This window comes from Salvia miltiorrhiza, chromosome 2, assembly GCF_028751815.1.
Source record: "Salvia miltiorrhiza cultivar Shanhuang (shh) chromosome 2, IMPLAD_Smil_shh, whole genome shotgun sequence".
In the NCBI taxonomy this organism is placed as follows: domain Eukaryota; kingdom Viridiplantae; phylum Streptophyta; class Magnoliopsida; order Lamiales; family Lamiaceae; genus Salvia; species Salvia miltiorrhiza.
This window is the reverse complement of record NC_080388.1, coordinates 26,470,460-26,498,209: the sequence shown is the minus strand read 5'-3', so window position 1 is coordinate 26,498,209 and position 27,750 is coordinate 26,470,460. Positions and strand designations below refer to the sequence as shown.

At 34.5% G+C, this 27,750-nt stretch overlaps 1 protein-coding gene and 3 long non-coding RNA genes across 4 annotated transcripts; 2 read left to right on the top strand and 2 right to left on the bottom strand.

Moving 5' to 3' along the window:
* Nucleotides 1-257: 257 nt before the first annotated feature.
* On the bottom strand, nucleotides 258-3,496 carry LOC131007649 (uncharacterized). Its single transcript, XR_009096199.1, has 5 exons — nucleotides 2,885-3,496; nucleotides 2,590-2,685; nucleotides 1,187-1,312; nucleotides 787-1,001; nucleotides 258-626 (listed from the first exon to the last, which is right to left on the bottom strand). It is a non-coding gene; the product is annotated as an uncharacterized LOC131007649 (long non-coding RNA).
* Nucleotides 3,497-6,888: 3,392 nt separating this feature from the next.
* On the bottom strand, nucleotides 6,889-8,763 carry LOC131007646 (uncharacterized). The gene is made up of 2 exons (XR_009096196.1): nucleotides 7,959-8,763; nucleotides 6,889-7,201 (listed from the first exon to the last, which is right to left on the bottom strand). It is a non-coding gene; the product is annotated as an uncharacterized LOC131007646 (long non-coding RNA).
* On the top strand, nucleotides 8,734-10,390 carry LOC131007645 (uncharacterized). Its single transcript, XR_009096195.1, has 3 exons — nucleotides 8,734-8,871; nucleotides 9,810-9,882; nucleotides 9,979-10,390. It is a non-coding gene; the product is annotated as an uncharacterized LOC131007645 (long non-coding RNA).
* A 3,327-nt stretch (nucleotides 10,391-13,717) lies between these two features.
* Nucleotides 13,718-15,294, top strand: LOC131007640 (transcription factor MYB44-like). The gene has a single exon (XM_057934550.1). The coding sequence runs from the start codon at nucleotides 14,520-14,522 to the stop codon at nucleotides 15,222-15,224; it is 705 nt and encodes a 234-aa protein (XP_057790533.1). The 5' UTR covers nucleotides 13,718-14,519; the 3' UTR covers nucleotides 15,225-15,294.
* Nucleotides 15,295-27,750: the final 12,456 nt, after the last annotated feature.

Genomic DNA, 27,750 nt, shown 5'->3' with positions numbered 1-27,750 from the left:
CCCACAAGGTTCTTTCCTTGTTTATTTCTATGATTTTAGTCGCACCTCGATTATATTTTATTCGTTCAAGAATTGGGGTGTGACACATGAATTGCGAAAAATAATTTTTTGCTACCTTTGGGATTCGAACTCAGGACCATGAATTTATCCAACAAGGTGATGAATCAACCGTAGATCTTGATGATCTAAGGGCTGAAAATGGTTCCTAATTTATATTTTAAGAAGCGTTCTTATTTTAGCCTTCCCCTATATATATATATATATATATATATATATATATATATATATATATATATATATTCAAAATTGTGATTCCATTGCACATTCATCTTGAGATTCAACAATGTATAAACCCGATATTTTCTGCATTCAACAAAAACAAACTCTAACATCTCATTCTCTATCCAGCCAAAATCAAATCAAATTGGTGGGTTTAGGGATTAGGGCCCTAAAACAAACCATTTACCATACTTTATAAAAGGTCACTAATACTTCCTCTTCCCTATCTTGAAAGTGGATGAGCGGATGAAGAGAATCTAGATACTGTCCAAGTAAGTGTTGGTCTCTAGAGCTTTGTTTTTCTTCCTAATGGTGAAAGCAAGCGGGCGCACCCTTTTGTTCAACACCTCCACATACATAGCCCCACCGGAAAATAAAGCACAACAATAATCTCAAGAAAAAGCACCAAAAATAATCAACATCGAATAATTATATATATATATATATATATATATATATATATATATATATATATATGTTATTGGGATTCAGTGAAGAAATATCTACCTTTGTTGTTTTGTTGTTGCCTATTGCAAGAGGGAGAAGATCATCAAATGGAGAATCTTCTTCAATATCCTCTGGTTATTGATGTGGGGAGTCATCCCAAATAGATGTTTGATTGATTCGAAGTACTCCACATGTTTCTTGTCATCTACGAGTCCCCGAGTGCATCATCAGAATGGTGGCCAACTTGTGCGCTAAGCTTGAGAGCTCTCATGTCTCTGTATAAGAATTTGCCTTGCATATTTTAGGGCTGAAATCATCACACAGATACTAATAATCGAACCCAAACAAACTTTAATTTTAGCTTGTAGCAGAGTTGAAGAAAGTACTATTTCCTAGATTTATAGACTACCATAATTTGTTTCCGCAACAGTTATATCATTCAAAGCTCTACGAGATGTACCACAGTGACTGAAGTGCTACTATAAAGTACTCCCTGCGAGCCCCAACCAATCACCCCAATCTGCTTGATGCCCTTAAATGCATCTGGAAATAACTTGAACATATTCCTTCATCCTCTCACAATGTACTGCATATAATACAACATAATCAATTACACAAAATAATTAAACTCTAAATGACAATAACGTCACTAAAAACTTAATACAAACAGGTTATACATCAGCTCGTTATTTATTGGTAAAGTAAATTTCTCACTTGTTATAAACTCTACAAATTAAATAATGTCGTATTTTAGAGTGCAAATTATCCCACCACATGCTTAAATCTGCAACTTTTAGCTCTCAATACCCGTATATGGTGCCAAACTTAAAATATAAACAACATATCAACAAAAATAGCACCAGATCGATGTTCATCTATATAGCTAGTATTTAAGAGCCTTACATTCATTTATTTAAAACTCTGAATGATAACATAAAACCTTGTCTTTTAACTGCAAATACAAAAAATCGCAGCAATATTCCCCCCACAAAAATGTCAATCAAATCAAACAAAAAACACATCAGACAATATAGGTATTCATGCATGCATGAATGGGGCTAATAACCCCCCAATCTCAAAAGACTTAAAAATTCAAATAACACATCAGACAATATAGGTATCCATGCATTCAAATGAGTGAGCCTTGATTGCACATATAAGAGGGGACTCCATGACTAAAAAACTTAAATTTGGCCACAAAGTAGAAAACAACAAATAAATAAATAAATAAAATATATGATCATTCAATAGTACATCGGTCTCACAAGATTATATCAATATGATTGGATACAGTAGCAAAATTGGCATGCTAAACTAATCAAACTCTTTTCTACATCCAAAACTTTTATATTGATATAACTAATCAAACTCTTTTACATCCAAAACTAATCAAACTCTTTTCTACATCCAAAATTGGCATACCAAACCAACTCGTAAACTTGAACCAAACCAAAACATGAGATCGTTTGTTGCTCAAAATTAAACCGAATCAACTCAAAAATCAATATATCTGAATTCCAGAAGAAAAAAAATACCTCAATCAAACAGCAAATTGAGTATCACTTTATTTCAGATCAACCAGCTAGACTCGCTTGTTTCGGAAAACTCTTAGATCAGATCCCGAAAGGGATCGAGGTGCAGCAGTTTGTGAGCAATAACATATCCATGGTTATGTTTTAAATAAACCGAAAACCAAAATAACAACACACATCACACGAATATAAAGATTAACAAAGGTTAGGTTATAAATTTTCATTGTTAAACTTCTTTCCAAAATCTATTCTTTATAAAGTTCACCATAATCATTCTATATTTACAATAGTCAAACGCATTATTAAATAAGGAAACTAATATAATACTTACCATCGATGGAAAGGAAGAATCACGGCAGATCGCAAAAGGTGACAACACGTTGCAGTGTTGATCAAAACTCGATGATTGACGGAAATCTACACGCACCTAAATGAGTTGTAAAATTTACATATATTAGGAAAAAATCACATTGTTAGATATTAAAAATCATGATTGACGGAAATTTCAAAACACATATCTAGAATTTTTCATCTTTCCTAATTAAAAGATCGAATTTGATTGAACCGTAAATCTTTCCTAAATAATGAAAATCATGGATGATGGAAAATGGATGGTGGGAGTTGACCTTCAACTGATGGAAAAGTAGCTGTCTCCGGCGGCGGGGCGGAACCCGGGGCTAATCAAGAACCGTTCCGGAGCCAAGTAATGTCCGGCGAGACACCCATTGACAGCGGTGGTGTTAGGCGCAGGGCAGCCATTGGCGGCGGCTGTGCCATGGCTGTGGTGGGGGGAAATGAGAGCTGGTGTGGAGACGGGTGTGGTAGATCGCGAAGGGTGCCGGGGCAGCGCGGCGCGGTGGCGGACGGCGGTGGAGGGAAAAGGGAGGAGGCAAATCGGCGAGACACCCATTGACGGCGGTGGTGCTAGGCGCAGGGCAGCCATTAGCGGCAGCCATTGGCCCCGTCTGTATGGATAGAGATTAGCAGATCAATTGTTGTGATAAGGATCTGCAGGCGGAGGGAGAGTGAATTGTTGTGATAATGATGCAGACGGCGGACGATGGGATTTGAGAAGGATTTGCAAGAAGATTGGGAAAGATCATGAGAAAGATTTGATTGAGCATGAGATTTGCAGACAAATGGAGAGAGATTTGTGAAGGATTTTCCCATCGAAATTGAGCATGAGAAGGATTTGTGAGAGAAATTGAGAAAAGTAACGGCTGAAGCTTTCAAACAGCATAAGGCTTTGTAAAATTGTGAGAGAAAAAAAAAAAGGCTTTCAGATAGTATAAAATAAAGCATTGTGAGTGTGCCATGTAGGAGAGAGAAACAATATGGGGGCTGGAATATGTATTGCTTTATAGAATTGATAGATTTAACTGGTGTTTTGGGAGCGTATTGATCGATTGAAATACAAAGCGATTTTGTATAATTGATTAATGTTTGTTGAATTCACAATCAGATCTATAAATTCATATTTAATGTTATTGAATTCACGATCAGATTTATGAATTCACAACCAGATCTATGAATTCACAAACTAATGTTCTTGAATTCACGACCATATCTATAAATTCACAACTTAATATTAATTGAATCCACAACCAAATCTATGTATTCACAACTAAAAGAATTCACAACCAAAACTAGAATTCATAACGAGCTCGATAAATTCACAACTTAATATTTTTGAATTCATAACCAAAATAAATTCTAGTTTTAGATGTGAATTCAAACTTTAAAAACTCAAATTCACAACTATTTGGATTCACAACCAAAATAAAATTTGGTTGTGAATTAAATTCTAGTTGTGAATTTGACTGGTTGTGAATTCACAAGCAAAAAATTATGGTTGTGAATTAGACTGGTTGTCATTCACAACCAAAAAATTCTGGCTGTGAATTAAATGTTGGTTGTAAATTTCAACCAAAAAATTCTTGTTGTGAATTCGACTGTGTAGGGTTTAGGGTTTAGGTTTTAGGGTTTAGGGTTCAGGGTTTAAGTTTTAGGGTTTTGGATTTAGGGTTTAGAGTGGGTTTAGGTTTTAGAGTTTAGGGTTTAGAGTGGATTTAGGGTTTAGAGTGGGCTTAGGCTTGTGAATTCACAATCATATAATTCTTGTTGTGAATTCGACTGTTTAAGGTTAAGAGTTTATGGTTTAGAGTGAGTTTAGGGTTTAGGGTTTAGATAGGATTTAGGTTTAGGGTTTCAGTTCACTTCAGTTGTGAATTCACAACTAGGGTTTAGGTTTAGGGTTTAGTGTTTCGGTTCAGTTCAGTTGTGAATTTACTGTTTCAGTTCAGTTGTGAATTCACAATTGTAATAATTCACAACTAGGGTTTAGGTTTAGGGTTTAGTGTTTCAGTTCAGTTCAGTTGTGAATTCACAATTGTAATAATTCACAACTAGGGTTTAGGTTTAGGGTTTAGTATTTCAGTTCAGTTCAGTTATGAATTCACAATCGTAATAATTCACAACTAGGGTTTAGGGTTTCAGTTCAGTTCAGTTGTAAATTCAAAACCAAAAAAATCTGGTTGTGAATTAAATTTTAACTGTGAATTCGGCTGGTTGTGAATTCACAAACAAAAAATTCTGGTTGTGAATTCGATTGGTTGTGAATTGCGGGATTTTTTAAAGGGGTGATGTAAAGTGGACATTTTTTTAATTTTTAATGTGTTTGGTAACACTGGCTATTTTTTAATATTTTTATCTTAGTGGACAATTTTTAATTTTACAATATGAAAGTGGCCATTTTAAAAATCCACTCTTTTGGATTTAAGTTATTTATGTGTTTGGCTTTGCAGTTTGCACAGCCAAAATTGATGTAGCGGATCATCTCTAGCATTAAATTAAGGTATGTGTTACTTTGGTTTGCGTAGTTAATTTATTTTATTTCTCAAAAAAAATTCTCTTTCGATAATTAAAGAGTTGCTCAACTTTTCTCTTCTTTGTAGTAACTAGATATAATCTACCAAAAATAAACATAAAATATCACATAATTGAGCATATATTGGTCAATGCAAAAAGTAAATTACGTAGATTGAGTCTACCACAATGTACTTATTAGTTAATGTATTATTGTATTGCCTTTTGTGTTTCTGTGTAGTTCGATCATTAGAATGTAGGCTCTTTTTTTTAAGGATAAATCTATTCATACATAATATGTATAAACATAATTGGACATTTTAGTAAATTCTCATTCTCTAAAATGTGTTTTGACATTTACAGCCTTCTCCAATTTTATGGAAATAAATTTAAGTATCAAATTTCAAATATGAAAATAAATCTCTTTCCTTAATAGTTATAGATTATTTCCCTATATACATTAAATTAATTATATTATGTTTGACTAATTTATTACTACCTAATATGTATTGATTTATTTTTGGATATTTTGACTTGATTTTTTATCATTTATTATATATATATATATATATATATATATATATATATATATATATATATATAGGGAATGGATCAAAAAAGAAAGCTATATTTGTGAAGAATAAGGAATGAATCTCGGCCCTTCAAATCTGCCAATCCTACGGCCAATTAGATTATATGATTGCTGCGTTTTTTAATAGCTAAAAGGTTAGAATTGTAAAACTCTTATATACTTATTTTTAGGTAACTGATGCCTACTATAATTAAGCTAATTATATTCCTTTGAATTTGGGAAAGAGATCATACATATCCATTCTCATAATTTAAATTGTCAAGTAGTCAACGCCTTTTTATTATCTATATATATTTTTATTATCTCTTTGTATTTTCCTCCTTTTCTTATTCTACTTTAGTCTCTGCCTTGATTTGTTCGACAATGATGGTTTATTGGTTTAATTAATTGGATATTATTCTTTATTCCAATTATTTTCATTTTTATTTTTGTTTTGTTTTTTCATGAACTTTATTTTTCTTTGCATCTTTCATATATTTATTTTTTATTTCACATAATTAGTTAACTTTTACGTTATTTTTTTCTTTCATCATAGAATTTTCAACATTAGTTCAAAAACAAGCAATTACAAACATATTGATTTTTTTATGGATGACATTTCATTTTTTTTTCATTTTTAGATTAAATAATGTGCAATTACGACATTATTTCAAAAACAAACAATTAGATATGTAATGAATTTTTGTATTTATTTATTATATTTGTATTACTTATTCACTGAAGAATTGAATCTATTCATTACATTTATTTATATATTTATTCATTATAATCATTTATTTATTCAATTAAATGTAAACAATATTCAGCACGTATTCATTAAATTAACAAAACGTATTCATTAAGTCAACGCTTCGATTTCAAGCATGAATAAGTTCTGAATAATCTAGTGTACCTTTTGAATAACTACTATTCACTTATGAATAAGTTTTGAATAATCTAATGTACCTTTTGAATAACTACTATTCAATTCTGAATAAAATAAATAAGTTCTGAATAAATAGTATTCAGTATTGAATATATTCAATAAGTTCTCCACAATTGTTATATCGTTCATTGAAGCAACTATTCGAAATAAAATCATTTTGAATCACAAAAACCATCCAAAACAATGTCCACTAGCAGATATTTTACTGATAGATTATAATTCTACAATTTCACATCACAAACCAATGGAAGTCAAACAAAATCAATTGACACAAAATCCAGACTTTATTGTATCATCTAAAATATATGTTTCAAATGACTTCAATCATCAAAAAAATATAATTTTTTTATGGGACTCTTCTGTGCCCAAATTTTACCCTAGTAGCGTCGAATTTACATTGAATTTTGGATCCTTGTACATTTCTCCAAAAGTATGTGAAGCTTTGTCCACAACGGCCTTTTTCACCTCATTTTCCTCCCACGCCAAAATGGATGCACAATACCGTATGCGCATCCTTGAGAATTGTTGTGGTCGTTTACTAAATATGTTGCATTTCCAGCCCTGCGTGCCATCACCCATGAATGAACAAATATGATGTAATCACACATAATTTATACACATTATAGAGTAAATTAATGATCAATGATTAAATTTCAAACCTAGATCAATACTTTTGTACACCAAACCAGAATCCATGATATAACGAATGACTTATACACAAAAATAGAATAATTGAACAATTTTCAAACTTAGTTGAATAAACTAATACAGTAAGTGAATTTACTCCATAATTTTCTGAGTGTTCTCACCACTGACATATTAAATTCAACGAAATTCCATTTCAATATGCACTTAATTAGTTCATAAGATAGTTTCTAAATAACATATCAAACATACTGAACATAATAATACATTTTCTGAACAAACATAACAAATATTCTAAATAACAACTTCTACTTTCTGAATAACTTAACAAATACACCGATCACATAATAATTACCTTATACCCAATTAATAAAAATATCTTACGAATAACACAACAAACATACTGAACAACAACACGATGTATACTGAATAAACTGTACAAATATTATGAATAACTACAACTATTTTTGAATAACCTGAAAAATATACTGAATAACTTAGTATAATTTCTATATAACTTAACAAATCTTCTTAATATGAAAAAACCTAAATTAGATATAAGAGGAATACCTCAAGCAGTTTTCCAATAGAGTGGGTGGGAAAAAACATCCTACAAAAATGTTTAAACTAAAAATTGAAAAGACAGGAAAACACTCTAATTTGGGCGGCTTACCAGAACATGTACTCCCTTATCCTTGAGTACCCTATAGTTTGTCATCAGCTGCTTCAACTTATTGGAAGAGTGAATTTGATAAAGCAACAAGAGAATTAGAAAATGGGCAAAGGATTTGAAGTTGAAAAGGAAAAAGAGAAATATTTCTTCTTACTAATAACAAGTCTGAAAAGAAAACACCTAAAATAATATAGATAACTCACCAAAAGAGAGTCCAGTATCCATGGAAGAATGCATCGAAAAGCATCAGAAAATACTGCAAACATTGTTTTTAAAGATAAATACATCATGGCAAAAAATACTACATTTATCTATAACAGCAGTCAGCAGCAAAAGATCCCGTGTCAAAGGCACTCATATCTTGTACATCTATTGTCACAGCCCAAAACCGTTTAGTTCCTTTGCAAATTTTATTTGGAAATTATTATATTTTAGAATTATTAATATATATAAATCTATGAGTCGAATTTATGAACATGTTTAGTCGCGCCCCTAGTTAGATAAATAAATTTAGATTATAGATTATGACTTTAGCAATAAAAAGAAATTTTGTGCTCCAAGATACTAATAAAATTTTGAGGCCTAAATAAATATTTTTCTATATATTGGGCTTTATTTAATTATTTTTGCTTTTTGGGCTACCATTTAATAATAGCCCGTAATTTGAATTGTAAAACAAGTAGATTGTGAGTATTAACTTGAATTGATTCTTAATTCCCAGTTGGATTACGTGGTCTTTCCTTTATTCAGCCACATTTGACATTTTATTCTTAGCCACGTATCATTTGTATCATTTCAAATCGCAGTTTTAACCACCACGTATCATTCCAAAACCTATCTCATTTAAATTCATCCATCAGCTATAATCAATTTCATTTTTCAGCAATTTCTAACTCGTCTTCGTTCTGCAGAGGTAATTTTATTGATTTTGAAAATTCTAGCAAACATCCAGCATGAGATAATTTATGTTTATTTTCAGTAATAATTCACCTTTCTGCATTAAAAATCAAAAGAAAAAGAAAGAATAAAATGGAATTAGAAACACAGAAGTAGAGTGGAGATGGGGAATTGTTGGTGAGCGGATACTGGACAGACGTGAAGCGAGAGAGGCGGCTGAACGGCGCCGCCGGGCGCTGCCTGCGCCACGGCGGCCGGCGAAGAGGAAACAGGGAGGCGGCGACGGTGGTTGGGCGGCATCAGATCTAGAAAAGGGGAGGCGGCGGCTGGGCTGTGCTGCTGTCAACGCGGAGGCGGCGATGGTGGCAGCTGCCGTCGACCAGAAGAGGGAGAAATGAGAGGAGTGGTAGGTACTGACAAGGCGGCGGGAGTCACCGGAGAAGGGAGATGGCCGCGGCAAGGCGCGGCGAGGAGAAGGGCAGAGGGGGCGAGAAATGAGGAAGAGGGAGAGAGGTTGAGGAGAGGACAGGGGGAGCCAGAGCCGCCGGCCTCCGGCGGCGGCAGGAGGCCGAGAAGAGGAGAGGGAGAGAAGGAGAGAGAGAGTGAGGCTGCGTGAGTTTGTGTGGTGGTGTGTGTGGGTGAATTTAAGTTAGGTGATTGAGAGAATGGGCTTGGGCCTAGGATGGTTTGTTTTTAAATGGGCTCAGATTTATTAAAAATGTTTGGGCTAAGCTTTTAATTTATTTATGGGCTGCAGATTTCTTTCTAAATAGGTTGCAATTGCATTTGATTTTAAATATCAATCCATATTTTTCATAAGAAAATATATTTTACTAATTAATTCATTAGATCAATGATTTTATGATATAAATTCTTAAGATTTAAACTACTATTATTATTATTTTTAAAGTTCAATTAGGCCCTTATGTTTATTATTTGAATTTATCTGACTAGGTGCAACGCGACTAGGACATGGATTTTAATTTGAATTATCAGAATTAGCTTTCAAGTTGAACTTCAAATTCAGGTGTGGGATTTATTTCAGTACATGCTGTGGTTAATCTTTGTCCATTTTAATATTATGTGTTTACCGTATGTGAGTTGCATTAAATTATATCGCCAGGGGCCCGTTGAATGGGTCCAGGATGGAAAGATCCTTGGTATGCCACAATGCGATATTATGTTAAAGTTATGGTTGCAACCAGTCGCCAGGGGCCGGCTAAATCGGTCCAGGACGGAAAGGTCCTTGGTATGCCACCGTGCGACTTTCAGTTACAAATGTATTGATCATATGTGATTCTCATTTTATTAACGTGGACAATGATTGCATGTCCCACACTGAGTGTACCTTGTATGCTCATCCCATACTTAACATTTTTAGGTTTTAAAGGCCGGAGGCGCGTGGAAGGTCGAATGGCGAATCAAATATTTTGAATTTAGTTTTACTTAAAAATGTTATGTTTAGTAAAGTATAAGATATTTATTTCTCTATTTTCACATTAAATATTTATTTATAGTCATGATTTTTCCGCGTGCGTTTTCATGTAAATTTAAATTGGATTTGGGTGTCACATCTATAACCATATCTGCTCACACATTTATTAAGGAAATGCATTCCTGCTTTAACTTTGTGATCCAGAAGGTGAAAAAGTCAAAAGAAAGGGATTACCGGAATTGCCGCAACCGACGACGAGAATGGGGTGGTGGCGGGTGATGTAGAGGCGATGATAGGGGATTACCGGAATTGTCCAAATCTACAAATATTCACATCTCGTTCTTATGCATCGTTCAATACAGACACAACAATCACTTTTTTTTATAAGTTTTCACACACTAAAATTGAATCCCAGGTCTCCACCATTGTTCAATAAACCATGAAAAAAACTCCTATTTTTTTTCCACAAATCTTCCATTCTTCTTCACAAAATATTCTCCCTATTCAGAAAATATCTAACAAGCAAGAAAATAAAGCAAACACTTACACTCTTTTCACGGAGCGTCGCCGGAAATTACACGATTCAAGCCGCCGTCGAAAACTACTAGAGTGGAGTCGCCGTTGCTGCTCTGTAGATGAGGAGTCAACTTTCTGTATGCCTAGGGTTAGAGACGTGGTGGTAGTGGTTGGTAAATGGAGTAATTTTTGGGAGTTATTTTTGGACGGTATTCAGTAAAATGATGATACCATTTATGCCCCTCAACGGATTTTCATCTAATATTTCTTTTTTTTATCTGAATTAAAATACACTAATTATAAAACTAAAAAACTGATCTTGACCGTAGATTTCTATTAATTCAGCGGTTAAGTTATATTCTTTACTCTCAACTCTAAGTGAATTCTTTATAGATCCCAACCCTATATATATATATATATATATATATATATATATATATATAGGTGAGAGCTAAAATAAGTACACTTCTTAAGATATAAAATAAGAATCATTTTCAGCCCTTAGATCATCAAGATCTACGGTTGATTCATCATCTTGTTTGATGAATTCATGGTCCTGAGTTCGAATCCCAGAGATAGCAAAATATTATTTTTTGCAATTCATACCTTTATACAGCGAATTCATACATGTTCTACATAAAATTCATACATTTTTCCTAGTTCTTAATTCTTATTTTAAGAGGTGTTCTCACGGTAGCCCTCCCCTATATATATATATATATATATATATATATATATATATATATATATATATATAAAGCTTTAGGAATTTCGTTCTCCCAGCTTATTTAAAAGATGCATTGTTATTAATTCTATAGGTGGTCATTTCAAGATTTAGTTTTTGTAAACAAATATTGCATTACTAATTAATAATTTATATTCTTGATAAAATATTTATATAAAATTTAATATATTTTATTGTATATAGAAAAGTGCATATAATTTGACATATATACAAGATTTATTATTGAATATAAGAAATAGCAGGATCAATTTCTTTTAGAAGCATTACTCTTTTTCATATTTTTTCATTTCTATTTTCTTGTTTTGTATCTTAATTTTATTTTATATTCTTCTAATATTTTATTTTATTTTTTTTATTTTATTTTATATATCCAATGTGCGACTCTCTTCATTTATATTTTAAATATCTATTCATATTGAAATTTGAGCGTTAGAATCCAGTTTTTACTAATATGTTGTTATTCTACTACACTAGTACGCCATTCGTGCTATGCATGGCGAACACCGAAATTAAACGACATGTTTAAATAAATAAGTATAAATATTAAATAGAACTAATATATAAATAAATGCAAAATATATTTTAAAATAAAATAAACATATCAATTCCTCTAAATTATTTGATAAAGAAAATTAACATTACACATTTTTATTATAGAGTATTACACGCCATAATAAATAAATAAATATTTTCATACACAAACATAAATAAAAAGTTGTAAAATGTTAACGAAGAGAAAGAAAATAAAATATTTTAAAGTTTTAATAATTTATTCGTTTTAAATTCATTTTTGATGAATTTTATACAATATTAAATATTTTGTCACGCACTTATATATAATATGCATATTAAATATTTATGCGTAAATTAAATTTGATGATGTTTAGAAAAAAAATTAAATTATATAAAAAAATAGAGAAAAAATTGGTGGGAGAAGAAAAAAACTCATCTTTTATATATTATATAGATACGCATGGTTGGTTGAAATTAGATATCCTCAGTTTGAAAATAGTTGTCACCAAAGTTCGCGATATCGGTTAGCAGTTTGCAAATAGTTATCAAGGTTCGATCTCGATTTTCATTTTTTTGCGGATGCCTCGAATTTTATAATTTTCAGCAGTTTTGAATTCTTAGAGTAATTTATTTACTTTTATTTTCTTCAATAGTAGTCATCGAGTTTGTAATTCTTGTTGGTGCTCAAAAAAAAAAAAAAAAAAACGAGTTTGTAATTCTTGTACGATATATAGAAAAATTGAATTCCTTATACATAGGTTATAGTAAAGAAGATGGATTACTCTGATGGATTATTTCACCTCTACGATAAATAGGACTTGCTACTGTACAAAGGATGGATTAGTTGCTACGATAAAGAGGAGAGATATATTAATAAGTTCTACCAAATAATTTTAGATAGATATAGTCTAATATTTAATTAATGAACTAATATATTATTCTAAATATGTAATATAATTTTAAAAATTACCTTTAAAATAAAATACGTAATAAAGATATAATAACAATCTGTACTACATATATATTACACAACATAAACTTGAATCAAAATATATTTTTTTAGTGTGTATGTCGGCCAAAGTGGTTAATGCCTAAGATCAAAGTTCTAGGTGCGAGTTAATTGTGGCACAGTCTTTATTTATTTTATATTTAATATTATTAATCTATCAATATATTATTTAATTAAGATTTTGTAAATAAAAAGAAAGAGAAAACATGACAAAAAAACCCTTAAAAAAACAAGACAGCAGACTAAGGGCCCGAGCCTCGAGAAATCCTCTTTAAGTATACCCCTTATTGAGGATAAAGAGTGCTAATCTAACAACTCATTAAGATTATTCACGTTGGATGAAGAAAATGAATTTATTTTAATTCCAACAAATGATTTGCAAAACCTTTTGTAAAATATTATTTATTTATTTAAATAAATATGCATTGCATATTTATTTAAATTGAGCTTTGAGCATTTACACGAGCTATTTATTTAGCGAATCCTGAAGAATTTTTACAATCGTGATAATTCGACCCTGAAGATTTATTTGTCCAATCAACACTCATATCCTATGTCTCCTACCAGCCACCCTACACCATGCTTGTACCTCCAAGCAGCCCCAAAAACCAGGGAAAAATCCTTCGTGCATTAAATGTAATACATGAGCCCGTTAGGATCTTGCCAGGTGTCATGGCAAACTTGTAATTAACATATAGTTATCTAATAAAAGAAATTGAAAATATAATTCTAACCCTAGTTAATCAATGGGACCCATTGTACTTTCTCTGAACCTGCACAAGTTTTCATGAAAAAGTGAAGCAAAACCATGAATTAATGCCGGATTTTCATTCCGGCGCCGGAAATACGCCGGTGAACGTGGAATCAGCTTGGACTAATCATGCTCTGTCCATAGAGCTTTGGATTTTCTGAAATGGTGCCAAAAAAAAAGTCCCCGACATTGGTCCAAAATCTTGTGAAGCCATTGATGAACGCATCGTCGCCGGAAACACGGTGAAGGTAGATATGGACTCAGCTGATGAAGGGCTATCTGAATCTGGGGCTAGAATTTGAAATGGCCGGAAAAAAAAATCCCCGGCGTTTGTCTCGAAATAAACGCCAGCAAGAGAGATGATAAAGCATTCTTATGGAGAACTGCAATGTCAGAATATGTACGATAAAAAAAATAAGAAGAAAATTTATTTGTGAAGAAGAAGTTACAAGAAAAAGAAAGAAAAAAGAAGAAGAAGAAGAGGACGCGGCGTTACAATAGAAGGAGAAGCAGCGCGTTAAACATATAAATAAGAATTAGGGCAACACTTTCTTTAATCACATTATTTATATAATTTATTTTAAGGCTGCAGCCTGCACGTGAAAATTTATTCCAACGGTGGCCCATGAAGTAAAATTTTTAATTACAATGTATACACTTTTTTTCTTTAATTAGGGCCCACGGTTTTAGGGCCCATGGCGGCTGGGAAGAACGACTCCGCCGATAGGATCAAGGGGCCCTGGAGTCCGGCCGAGGACAACCACCTGCGGGAACTGGTGCAGCAGCACGGCGCCAGGAATTGGTCGCTCATAAGCAAGTCCATTCAGGGGAGATCGGGGAAGTCGTGCCGCCTGAGGTGGTGCAACCAGCTCTCGCCGGAGGTCGAGCACCGCCCGTTCACGCCGGAGAAGGACGAGATTATTCTTAAGGTGCACGAGGAGATCGGGAACAAGTGGGCGACGATCGCCAGGCTGCTCAACGGACGTACGGACAACGCGATTAAGAACCATTGGAACTCCACGCTGAAGCAGAGGTTCTTCGCGGACTCGTCCGGCGGCGGGGAGGAGCGCCTCTCGCAGGTTTTGAGGCGAGCCGACAGCGGCGACGTCTCGACGGCGATGATGAACGGCCCGAAGTTGAGTCCGCTTGAGAGATCGAGCCGTTCCGACTCCGACATCAGCGACTCCGGCTACAATGCGGAGCTCTCATTTCCGATCGCGACGAACGCGGTGGTGGTGCCGCGGGAGAAATCGCCGCCCGCGGCGGCGGGTGTTGAAGACTGCGACGGTGAGTTCACCGCTTTGACTCTTTGTTTGCCAGGGATCGGAAGCGTTTCGCCTGCAAATGGCATAGGGAAGACGGAGACGAAGGAGATTGGGGGGGAGGGATTAGTTTTGTAGTTGGGTTTGAGTTAATCTCAATTTAGTAATTAGGTTTTTTATTTTTTTTGTCAATTATATTTAAATTTTAACTAATCACACTTGAATTTGAGAATTCCCAATTGAATTCCCACTAATCATACTTGAATTTTAGAATTCTCAATTAAATTTTCACTAATCATTCTCGAATTTGAGAATCCCCAATTGAATTTCCACTAATTATACTTGATTTTGAGAATCCCCAATTGAATTTTCACTAATCATACATGAATTTGAGAATCCTCAATTGAATTTCAACTAATCATACTTGAATTTGAGAATCCCCAATTAAATTTCAACTAATCATACTTGAATCTGAGAATCCCCAATTCAATTTTCACTAATCATTCTCGAATTTTAGAATCCCCAATTGAATTTCAACTAATTATACTTGATTTTGAGAATCCCCAATTGAATTTTCACTAATCACACTTGAATTGGAGAATCTGCAATTGAATTTCAACTAATCACACTTGAATTTTAGAATCCCCAATTGAATTTCAACTAATCATACTTGAATTTGAGAATCCCCAATTGAGAATTTTTCTAATCATACTTGAATTTGAAAATCCCCTATTGAATTTTCACTAATCAAACTTGAATTTTAGAATCCCCAATTGAACTTCAACTAATCATACTTGAATTTGAAAATCCCCAATAGAATTTCCACTAATCATACTTGAATTTGAGAATCCACAATTGAATTTCAACTAATCATACTAGAATTTGAGAATCTCCAATTGAATTTCCACTAATCATACTTGAATTTGAGAATCCTCAGTTGAAATTCTTCTAATCATACTTGAATTTGAGAATCCCGAATTGAATTTCCACTAATCATACTTGAATTTTAGAATTCGCAATTAAATTTTCATTAATCATTCTTGAATTTGAGAATCCCCAATTTAATTTCCACTAATTATACTTGATTTTGAGAATCCCCAATTGAATTTCCACTAATCATACTTGAATTTTAGAATCCCCAATTGAATTTCAACTAATCATACTTGAATTTGAGAATCCCCAATTTAATTTTCACTAATCATACTCGAATTTGAGAATCCCCAATTGAATTTTCACTATTCATACTTGATTTTGAAAATCCCAATTGAATTTTCACTAATCATACTTGAATTAGAGAATCCTCAATTGAATTCCCACTAATCATACTTGAATTTGAGAATCACCAATTGAAATTCTTCTAATCATACTTGAATTTGAGAATCCCCAATTGAATTTATACTAATCATACTTGATTTTGAGAATCCTCAATTGAATTTCCACTAATCATACTTGAATTTGAGAATCCTCAATTGAAATTCTTCTAATCATACTTGAATTTGAGAATCCCCTATTGAATTTCCACTAATCATACTTGAATTTGAGAATCCCCAATTGAAATTCTTCTAATCATACTTGAATTTGAGAATCCTCAATTGAATTTCAACTAATCATACTTGAATTTGAGAATCCCCAATTGAATTTCCATTAATCATATTTGAATTTTAGAATACCAATTGAATTTCCACTAATCATTTTCGAATTTGAGAATCCCCAATTGAATTTCCTCTAATTATATTTGAATTTGAGAATTGAATTTGAGAATCCCCAATTGAAATTTCACTAATCTTTCTCGAATTTGAGAATCCTCAATTGAATTTTCACTAATTATACTTGATTTTGAGAATCCCTAATAGAATTTCCACTAATCAAACTTGAATTTGAGAATAATCAATTGAATTTCAACTAATCATACTTGAATTTGAGAATCCCCAATTGATTTTCCACTAATCATACTTGAATTTGACAATCCTCAATTGATTTATTACTAATCATACTTGAATTTCATAATCTCCAATTAAATTTCCATTAATCATATTGGAATTTGAAAATCCCCAATTGAATTTTCACTAATCATATTCGAATTTGAGAATCTCCAATTAAATTTCAACTAATCATACTCGAATTTGAGAATCCCCAATTGAAATTCCACTAATCATATTTGATATTCTTGAAATAACTAGTGAATCGTTTACTTACATCTCAAATATAAGTTTAAAATTTATAACATCTCAAATATAAGTTTAAAATTTATAACATCTCAAATATAAATTTAAAATTTATACTTTTATTTTTATATTCATGAAATAACAAGTGAATCATTTACTAACATTATAAATATAGTTTAAAATTTATACTTTTATTTTGATATTTATAAAATAACAAGTGATGCATTTACTTACATCTCAAATATAAGTTTAAAACTTATACTTATAATTTGATATTCTTGAAATAACTAGTGAATCGTTTACTTACATCTCAAATATAAGTTTAAAATTTATAACATCTCAAATATAAGTTTAAAATTTATAACATCTCAAATATAAGTTTAAAATTTATAACATCTCAAATATAAATTTAAAATTTATACTTTTATTTTTATATTCATGAAATAACAAGTGAATCATTTACTAACATTATAAATATAGTTTAAAATTTATACTTTTATTTTGATATTTATAAAATAACAAGTGATGCATTTACTTACATCTCAAATATAAGTTTAAAACTTATACTTATAATTTGATATTCTTGAAATAACTAGTGAATCGTTAATTACATCTCAAATATAAGTTTAAAATTTATAACATCTCAAATATAAATTTAAAATTTATACTTTTATTTTGATATTCATGAAATAACAAGTGAACCATTTACTAACATTATAAATATAGTTTAAAATTTATACTTATATTTTGATATTCATAAAATAAGAAGTGAAGCATTTGCTTACATCTCAAATATAAGTTTAAAACTTATACTTATAATTTGGTATTTTATAAATAACTAGTAAATCGTTTACTTACATCTCAAATATAAGTTTAAATAATTTATAATTATATTTTGATGTTTTTGAAATAACAAGTGAATCATTTACTTACATCTCAAATATAAGTTTCAAACTTATACTTATAATTCGATATTCATGAAATAATAAGTGAATTAAAATTAAGATTAAAATTTTTATTACAATAAAATTAAAATTCAATTTTCTAATTGTGAGTTAGTTTCGAATGATTTCGAATGAGCAATTATAAAATCGAATAATGGCTATTTTCATTATCTCCACTACGAGTAATTAATGTCATATGTTATGTATCTCAAGTTCATTTTTTTAACCTACAAACTGAATACATACATATACTATATATGTACATTTAATTATTTATATTATCATTACACAACCATAATTACAAGTGCTTAATTATGCAAAGTTAAAAAAAATAAGTACAACATTTCCTAATAAATAAAAGTTGTTGTTAACATAAACTCAAAATAGTATAAATATACAATTTCAAAATATATTGTAAAACTAAATAGAAAAATAGAAAATTAAATTATTAACAAAATCTGAAAAAAAAAGCAATAAAATGAAAAGAAGGCAGTTCTCGAAAATCGTGTCCTACCATACTTGTTAAGTTGACTGTGGTAAAGCAATTTATAGCATTAAAACTAAACAAAAAATACACTCAAAAGCACTTTACACTTGGCAGCATCTGAACGGACCTCATGTATTGCATTACAAGCAGGATGGACTCTCCCAAAAACCAGCTTTAATCCATGCCTAAACCAGGCTGTCAAATCCCCCAACACACCTCTGCCTAAGAACGTCGAAACCATTCCACCATTTCAATTGGCTTATCACCATCCAACAATTTCAAACTTCTTCCTCACACAAGAAAAACCAAGTGCAGAGGTAAGCTTAAGCTTTGAACTTGAATTTCCTTCATTCTTTCACAGTTCATTTGCAAATAACTAAAGGAAAACGCTGCCTACAGTTTCACTACATTCGTTCCATTGCAGTTCAGTACACAGCAACATATCAGACCCCAACCATTTGCCAAATTCATCAAAATCAAGGTTCATTTCAAACTTTCAAGTTTTCCTCTTATGCATCATTCAACCACCCATTTAGTATATTATATGAGCAGCTCACAAAAAACTCAGCAATACTAATTCAGTCTTGTATTTATATAAATGTCATATGCATACACTCTGTTCATAGATGTATATACTTTTATATACAAAGCATGACTGTTGTTAAAAAGAAAAGAAGAGTAGAAGAATGTTTTGAAGCTTTGATTTTCCCCCGCTTGGATTTGTTGTGTTGAACCGGTTGATACTCCTATGCGTCAAAGAGAGTGTTTGGCTAAGCTTATTGTAAAGAGCTTATAAGCTTTTGAAGCTTATTGTTGGTATCATATGCAAATCCATACAATAATACCAATGCAGCGGAAACAATTTATAACGCACATACAACCGAGAAACGTCCCCAATCTTAGCAAACAAGAAAATCTCCACAAGTAATCAAGATCATATGCAAGACGATAAATGAGACAAGAGATTTACGTGGTTCGGCAAATGCCTACGTCCACGGGAGCAATACCAATTGTAATATTGAAGAACTCCGACGATTCGCACAACCCGCGAACTCGTCACATAATGAATCGAGAATTACACCCAAGATGAGATCAACCTCTCACTCTCGTACACTCTCAAACCCACGCTGGAAAAACCCTCTTCAAATACCTCACGATCTCTCGTGTATATCACACCCCAATTTTTCTGTTTTTCTCTCACAGCTCTCTCTGCTCTCTCGTCTTAATTTTCTGAAGGAATCAGTAATACACCACACACCCCCTAACAACTATGACAAAGAAGTCAACAAATAGAAAAGCAAAAAGTAAAAGCAGAAAAGTTTGTCTGCCACCAACAATTCTCCACCTCGTACTTCATTTGATAAACCTCAAATGTAGGACGAATACGAGCACCGCCCACGAACATGGACACCCGTACAAGCTGCACCACTTTTCCATGGTTGCCTACATACCCAATCCAGGGATCAAGCTCCTGTAGTTCGAACACAAAAGGATAAGCTCCACCTCACCCCAACACCGCCCCGAAAGGCTGTCCCGTTTGATTATCAACACGGGTTGATATGTAGCAAGTTCAAACAGTGTTGAAACTTGCCACCAGTCACCACCTTGGTTAACATGTCTGCTGGGTTTTCATCTGTGTGCACTTTCATAAGAGAAATATCACCTTCCTCTATGACATCCCGCACAAAATGATACCTGATATCAATATGCTTGGTACGAGCATGATGAACCTGATTCTTTGCCAAATGTATAGCACTCTGGCTATCACACCACAGGTCCACGCGATCCTGCTTAATCCCAAAATCACCCAGAAGACTCCACAGCCACAAAGCTTCCTTAACCCCCTCTGCCAAAGCCATGTACTCAGCCTCGGTAGTGGAAAGAGCTACTGTAGCCTGCAACATCGATCTCCAACTAACGGGGGCACCGTGTACACAGTACACATATCCCGTAGTAGATCGTCGTCTGTCTAGATCACCCGCATAATCCGAGTCCACAAACCCATTAACCTGACATGTATTTCCACTAAAACACAATCCTGTGTCGCTGGTACCCTTCAAGTACCTAAGGATCCACTTCACAGCTTCCCAGTGTGTCTTTCCAGGATTAGCCATAAACCTGCTCACAACACTAACTGCTTGTGAAATGTCCGGACGTGTACACACCATATCATACATCAAACTGCCAACTGCACTAGTGTAAGGCACTTTCTCCATCAATTTTTTCTCTTCAGGTGAAGTGGGAGATTGCTTTCTAGAGAGCCTGAAATGAGGAGCCAACGGAGTTGCCACCGATTTTGCATCTTGCATCCCAAATCTTTGCACAACCCGCTCAATGTAGCTTTTCTGGCTCAGGAACAAAACACAGTTTATCCTCTCTCTTCTAATCTCCATACCCAGTATTTTCTTAGCAGTGCCCAAATCCTTCATCTCAAACTCTTTACCAAGTTGAGATTTCAGTCTATCTATCTCCACCTTGCTCTTCGAGGCAATAAGCATGTCATCCACATACAACAAAAGATAGATATACTCACCTCCAGGAAGTCTCCGAATATAGACACAACAGTCATAATCACTTCTGGAATAACCATGCTTCAGCATGAAAGAATCAAACCGCTTGTACCACTGTCGAGGAGATTGCTTCAATCCATACATGGATTTCCTCAAGCGATAAACATGATCCTCTTTACCCTCAACCTTGTAGCCCTCAGGTTGACGCATATAAATCTCCTCCTCCAAGTCTCCGTGCAGGAAAGCGGTTTTGACATCGAGTTGTTCCAGCTCAAGATCACTGTGAGCCACAACACCCGAATAGAAGTGTGCTTCACTACTGGAGAGAAAATCTCATTGTAGTCCACTCCCTCCTTCTGTGCATATCCCTTTGCTACTAACCTCGCCTTGTACCTGATCCCACCGAGCTCAGAATTATCCTCTTTCTTCTTGTAGATCCACTTACAACCAATAGCCTTCTTTCCTTTGGGCAAAGGTAGAACCCCTTCCAAAACTTGATTCTTCCGAAAAGACTCCATCTCTTCTTCATTCGCAGCCAACCAGCTTGCGCTATTCTTATCCCGAATAGCTTCTTGGTATGATGCTGGTACCGCATCATCCTCTGGTAGTGCGCACCTGACCAAGTTTGCCTGCCCATAATGCTTCAAAGGCTGATCTGACCCCAGCTTTTGAACTCTCTTGTATGCTCGCTTTGGCCTAGTGGAAGCCAAATCATCCGCGAGCCGCTGTTGGTGTAAAACATCTACATTCTCTTGATCAAGAGCCTCGAGCTCAGACTCCTCATCACTCTGTTCTCGAGTGTCTCCATGACCTATTTCTTGAACACGACTAGAACCTGGTTGATCCTTAGGTTCTATCTCGATCACCTGAGACTTGACCGTCTCATTTTCATCTTCACCGGGCATTGTAGCTTTAAACTTAGCTGCCATGGAATACTCATCAAAGATAACATCCCTGCTGATTATGAACTTTGAATTTTCTAAACACCACAAGCGATAACCCTTCACTCCAGTTGCATACCCCAAGAATATTGCCTTCTTGGCCCTCGCCTCAAGCTTTCCCTCGCTGACGTGATAGTATGTTGTGCATCCAAAAGTTCTGAGTCTCTCATAATCTGCATGTTCCCCAGACCATAGCCTGTATGGAGTATCTCCACCTAAGCTCGAATGTGGAGATCGATTTATGACATGAAGTGCTGTAAACATCGATTCTGCCCACCATTATCTGCCTAGCCCTGCATGAGACCGCATGGACATTGCTCGCTCTCGCAGCGTGCGATTCAGTCTCTCCGCGACCCCATTCTGCTGCGGTGTATTCCTGACAGTCCAGTGCCTAGCAATTCCCTCCTGGTCACAGAACTTCTTGAAGTCACCATCTGTATACTCTGTACCGTTATCAGATCTCAATGTCTTCAATTTCTTTCCTGTCCTGTTTTCAACCATTGCTTTCCACTTCTTGAATGTGTCAAACACCTCATTCTTATGCTTCAAGAAATAAATCCAAGCATATCTAGAATAATCATCAATAAACGTGACATAGTACCTGGAGCCTCCCTTGGTGGTAACTGTAGTTGGCCCCCAGACATCAGTGTGCACATAATCTAAGATGCCTTTGCTCCTGTGTTTGCTGGCCCTGAACTGAACTCGGTGTGTTTTCCCGTACACGCAATGCTCGCAAAATTCCATGCAAGGCTTCTTCAAGTTCTTCAGCAAACCTTCTTGACAAAGTAGATGCAGGCCCTTCTCTGACATGTGTCCGAGTCTCCTGTGCCATAACCGGGTGTAGTCCCCTTGATTTCTACTAGTTCCATCTGCTCCAACTGCTGCACTTCCCGTCACTGTTGTGCCCAAAAGCGTATACAAATTTCTTTGACGGATACCTTTCATCACAACTAAAGAATCCCGAACAACCTCCATGACTCCATTCCAAGTGATAATTTTGCATCCACCGGAGTCCAAAACGCCAGCGGAAATAAGGTTCTTACATAGTTCCGGGATATGTCTCACATCCTTTAAGGTTCTGATAACCCCATCATGCATCCTGATTCTGATCGAATCGACCCCCACTGTTTTGCAGGAATGGTTGTTTCCCATCAAAACAGTTCCACCATCTATTTCCTCATAGGTAGTAAACCACTTCCTATTCGGAGACATATGATAAGAGCATCCCGAATCAAGTATCCACTTACCGGAGCTTTCCTCGTTACCCGTGGCATTGAAACACTCACCGATATCCCCTTCCTGCGAAGCAAAACCAGCTTCTTGTGTCCCTTGTACCTTCCCGCTGTTGTTGTACTTGTTCTTGTTCTTCTTCCAAGTTGTCTTCTTGCTGGGGCAATTCGCTTTGAAATGCCCAAGTTCCCCGCACTTAAAACATGGTCTCTCTGCAAGAGGTTTTGAACTGGATCTAGCCTTTACTCCCTTGCCTTTCTCTCGATCACTTGTTTTTTCCCTCGTATACAATCCCTGTGCCTGCTCCTTGCTCCCACTAGTAGCCATGCCACTAGTTGCAATCTTTCGAAGATCATCCGACAGGAGTGAAGTCCTAGTCTCATCCATCGTCAGAGTGTCGCCCATGAGCATCAAGGTTTGTACAAGATTTTCATACGATTTTGGCAATGAGAGTAGTAGCATGAGAGCTTGATCCTCATCTTCCACCTTCACATCAATATCCTTCAAGTCCGATATGCACCTATCAAACTTGTTTAAATGTTCCTGGATAGGTGTACCTTCCTCAATCTTGCAAGTGTACAATTTTGATTTCAAGTAGATCCGATTCGTTAGAGTCTTCGTCATGAAGTTCGCCTCTAACTTCAACCATACTCCCGCGGCGGTTACCTCATTGTCCACCAAGAAAGCAACATCCCTCTCTAGGCAGAGAATGATCGACGCTCGTGCTTCAAGATCTAACTCTTCCCAATCCTCATTAGACATGTCTTCGTGCTTCTTTTCTCCAATAGGAAAAATCATTCTTCCCATTGAACCTTGCTATCTCATACTTTCTTATCTTGACCGCACCACTCGTAGACGTCATTTTTCAGCTTGTTCCAGATTTTCGTTTCTCTCAGGAATTTCGTCGAACACCTGGTATGCGCCTCTGCAAGGACCAGCTCAATACCCCTCAAATGTGAGCTCAACCACCCAAATTTGATATCAAGCTCTGATACCAATTGTTGGTATCATATGCAAATCCATACAATAATACCAATGCAGCGGAAACAATTTATAACGCACATACAACCGAGAAACGTCCCCAATCTTAGCAAACAAGAAAATCTCCACAAGTAATCAAGATCATATGCAAGACGATAAATGAGACAAGAGATTTACGTGGTTCGGAAAATGCCTACGTCCACGGGAGCAATACCAATCGTAATATTGAAGAACTCCGACGATTCGCACAACCCGCGAACTCGTCACACAATGAATCGAGAATTACACCCAAGATGAGATCAACCTCTCACTCTCGTACACTCTCAAACCCACGCTGGAAAAACCCTCTTCAAATACCTCACGATCTCTCGTGTATATCACACCCCAATTTTTCTGTTTTTCTCTCACAGCTCTCTCTGCTCTCTCGTCTTAATTTTCTGAAGGAATCAGTAATACACCACACACCCCCTAACAACTATGACAAAGAAGTCAACAAAGAGAAAAGCAAAAAGTAAAAGCAGAAAAGTTTGTCTGCCACCAACACTTATAAAATATTTCAAGAGCTTATAAGATGTAGTTTCTTAAGAGCTTATAAGTTGCTCTATAAGCTGGAGAGGATCTTGATTTTGATGAGATTGAGGATATGAGGATTCGTGGGAAGTTGTTCTATAAGCTCGACCACAGTTCTAAAGAGTACGAGGAGTACAAATTCGACTTCCATGGCAGGAAATCCGCAAGGAATGAGAGAGATTGGAGGGGAACCAAGGAAGATGCCAAGAAAGAAGAATCAATGTCTTCAAATTTGAACAAGGATCGTGAGAGAGAGATGAAGAAGAGTGAAGAGAGCAAACAATTGTCGTTGAGCAAGAATTCGAGTTCTTGGCTTCATCAAGTGGGAGATGCAAGCAGCAGTGCTAACAAGAAGCAGAGGACTCTGACTTGTTTACTGAATCTGCAATTTACATATATCCAAGGTTCTCCTAGGCTTCACTAATTTGTTGGATTCGCGTATTTTAGTATGGGAGATTCCATTATTTAGTTAATTATATTGATATCGTTGATACTGATTCATGTTAAAGAAATGTTTCTAAAGGGATGCCGGAGAGGGCGGCAACGCCGCCGGAGAAGAAGTAGAAGGTGGACATGCCGACGACGCCGCGCTTGGTGGGGCCGACGGGCTCGGTGGCGTGGACAATGGCTCAGAGGCCGACCCCGCTGGTGCTGCAGCCCGTGAGGAGGCGGAACGCGGCGTAGATGAGGTAGGTTGGGGAGAGAGCGGTTAAGCAACCGAAGATGGCATTTAGGATGCATACCACTACTAGAGACCCTTTCCTCCCTAATTTTGAGTCGCAGAGATGCCCAAATACGCCAACACCTGAAATGCAACGCCATGTTATATGTATCATAAAGTTTTGTTTATGATTCCCGTTTTATTAAGTTCATGCTTTGATAGATGTTTTGCTTCATTTGAAACCTCATTGATTATGAATAGTGTGCACTATATGACGCTGCAAATGAGTAAATTTTTAAAGAAAAACAAAAAATAATGTGAGATTGTCCTATAATCATATGAAGGGATACTTCGTAGAAGCATCCGTGACTACACGAAAAAGAAAGAGGCACCCGCTATCATCATAGTCAAATTCAAATAATGATTCATAAATTTTAATTGAGAATTATTTAATATATTCTAACCACGTTACTATTGGTAAAATTCACAACTCGAATATAAATTGGTTGTGAATTCGAGTTTTAAAGGTAGAATTCACAATTTGAATATAAATTAGTTGTGAATTCGACTTTTAAAATTAGAATTCACAACTAGTAATAAGTTTGGTTGTGAATTCGAGTTTTAAAACTAGAATTCACAACTAATTGTCTTGGTTGTGAATTCGAGTTTTAAAGTTGGAATTCACAGCTACAAATAGCTTTAACTGTGAATTCGAGCTCAAAAAGTATAATTCACAACTCAAATATAAATTGATTGTGAATTCGAGTTTTAAAGCAAGAATTCACAACTAATTGTGTTGGTTGTGAATTCGAGTTTTAAAGTTGGAATTCACAACTCGAATATAAATTGGTTGTAAATTCGAGTTTTAAAGCTAGAATTCACAACTAGTTGTTTTGGTCGTAAATTCAAGTTTTAAAACTAGAATTCACAACTCGAATATAAATTAGTTGTGAATTCACAACTCGATAGTTTTGGTTGTAAATTCGAGTTTTAAAATGTTCTTGAATTCACAACCAAATCTATTCTTGAATTCACAACCAACTCTATTGTAGGTTGTGAATTCAAATTTTAAAATTTAAATTCACAACTAGAAATAATGATAGTCGTGAATTTAAGTTTTAGAGTTTGAATTTACGACTAACAATTTTTCTAGTTGTGAATTCATTTAAAACTTGAATTCACAACTAATGTTATTTATAGTTGTGAATTCACACAAATTCACGACCAACAATATTTCTAGTTGTGAATTCACGACTAAAACTATTTATAGTTGTGAATTTATTTAAAACTTGAATTCACAACCAAATCTATGAATTCACAATTTAATATTCTTGAATTCACAACCAAATCTATGAATTCACAACTAAAACTTGAATTCACAACAGCTCGATGAATTCACAACTGAATCGTTAGTATTGGTTGTGAATTCGAGTTTTAAAGCTCGAATTCACAACTAGTTGTTTTGGTTGTGAATTCAAACTTTAAAATTCAAATTCACGACTACTTGAATTCACAACCAAAATAAATTCTGGTCGTGAATTCGAGTTTTAAAACTCGAATTCACAACTAGTTGTTTTGGTTGTGAATTCAAACTTTAAAATTCAAATTCACGACTACGTTAATTCACAACCAAAATAAATCCTGGTTGTGAATTTGAGTTTTAAAGCTCGAATTCACAACTAGTTGTTTTGGTTGTGAATTCAAACTTTAAAATTCAAATCCACGACTACTTTAATTCATAACCAAAAGGTTGTGAATTCGACTGGTTGTGAAATGCGTGAATTTTTTAAAGGGTAATGTTTAAATTTTTATATGCAAGGGTAAAATGGTAAGTATGGGTATTTTTTTAAGTTTTTATTTTTGTGGGTGGTTTTTAAGTTTACTAAAAGAAATAGGCTATTTTCAAAACCCACTCATTTCATAAATACAATTAATTAAGAAAAATATTCAAAACTATATAATAATACCCATGTATTTTACTTTCATAATATAAAATCGTGTGTTAAACATGCATCACACGTTCTTACTACTAGTATTCTAAAATCCGCATAGTGTTTGAAATCTCAGTTTGTTTCTATCAACTTGAAGCTGCATGTATGTAAACACAAAAACATTAAGACGTGATAATAATGGGGTGAGTTTGAATTTAGAATTATACATGGTGGACTCATAAAA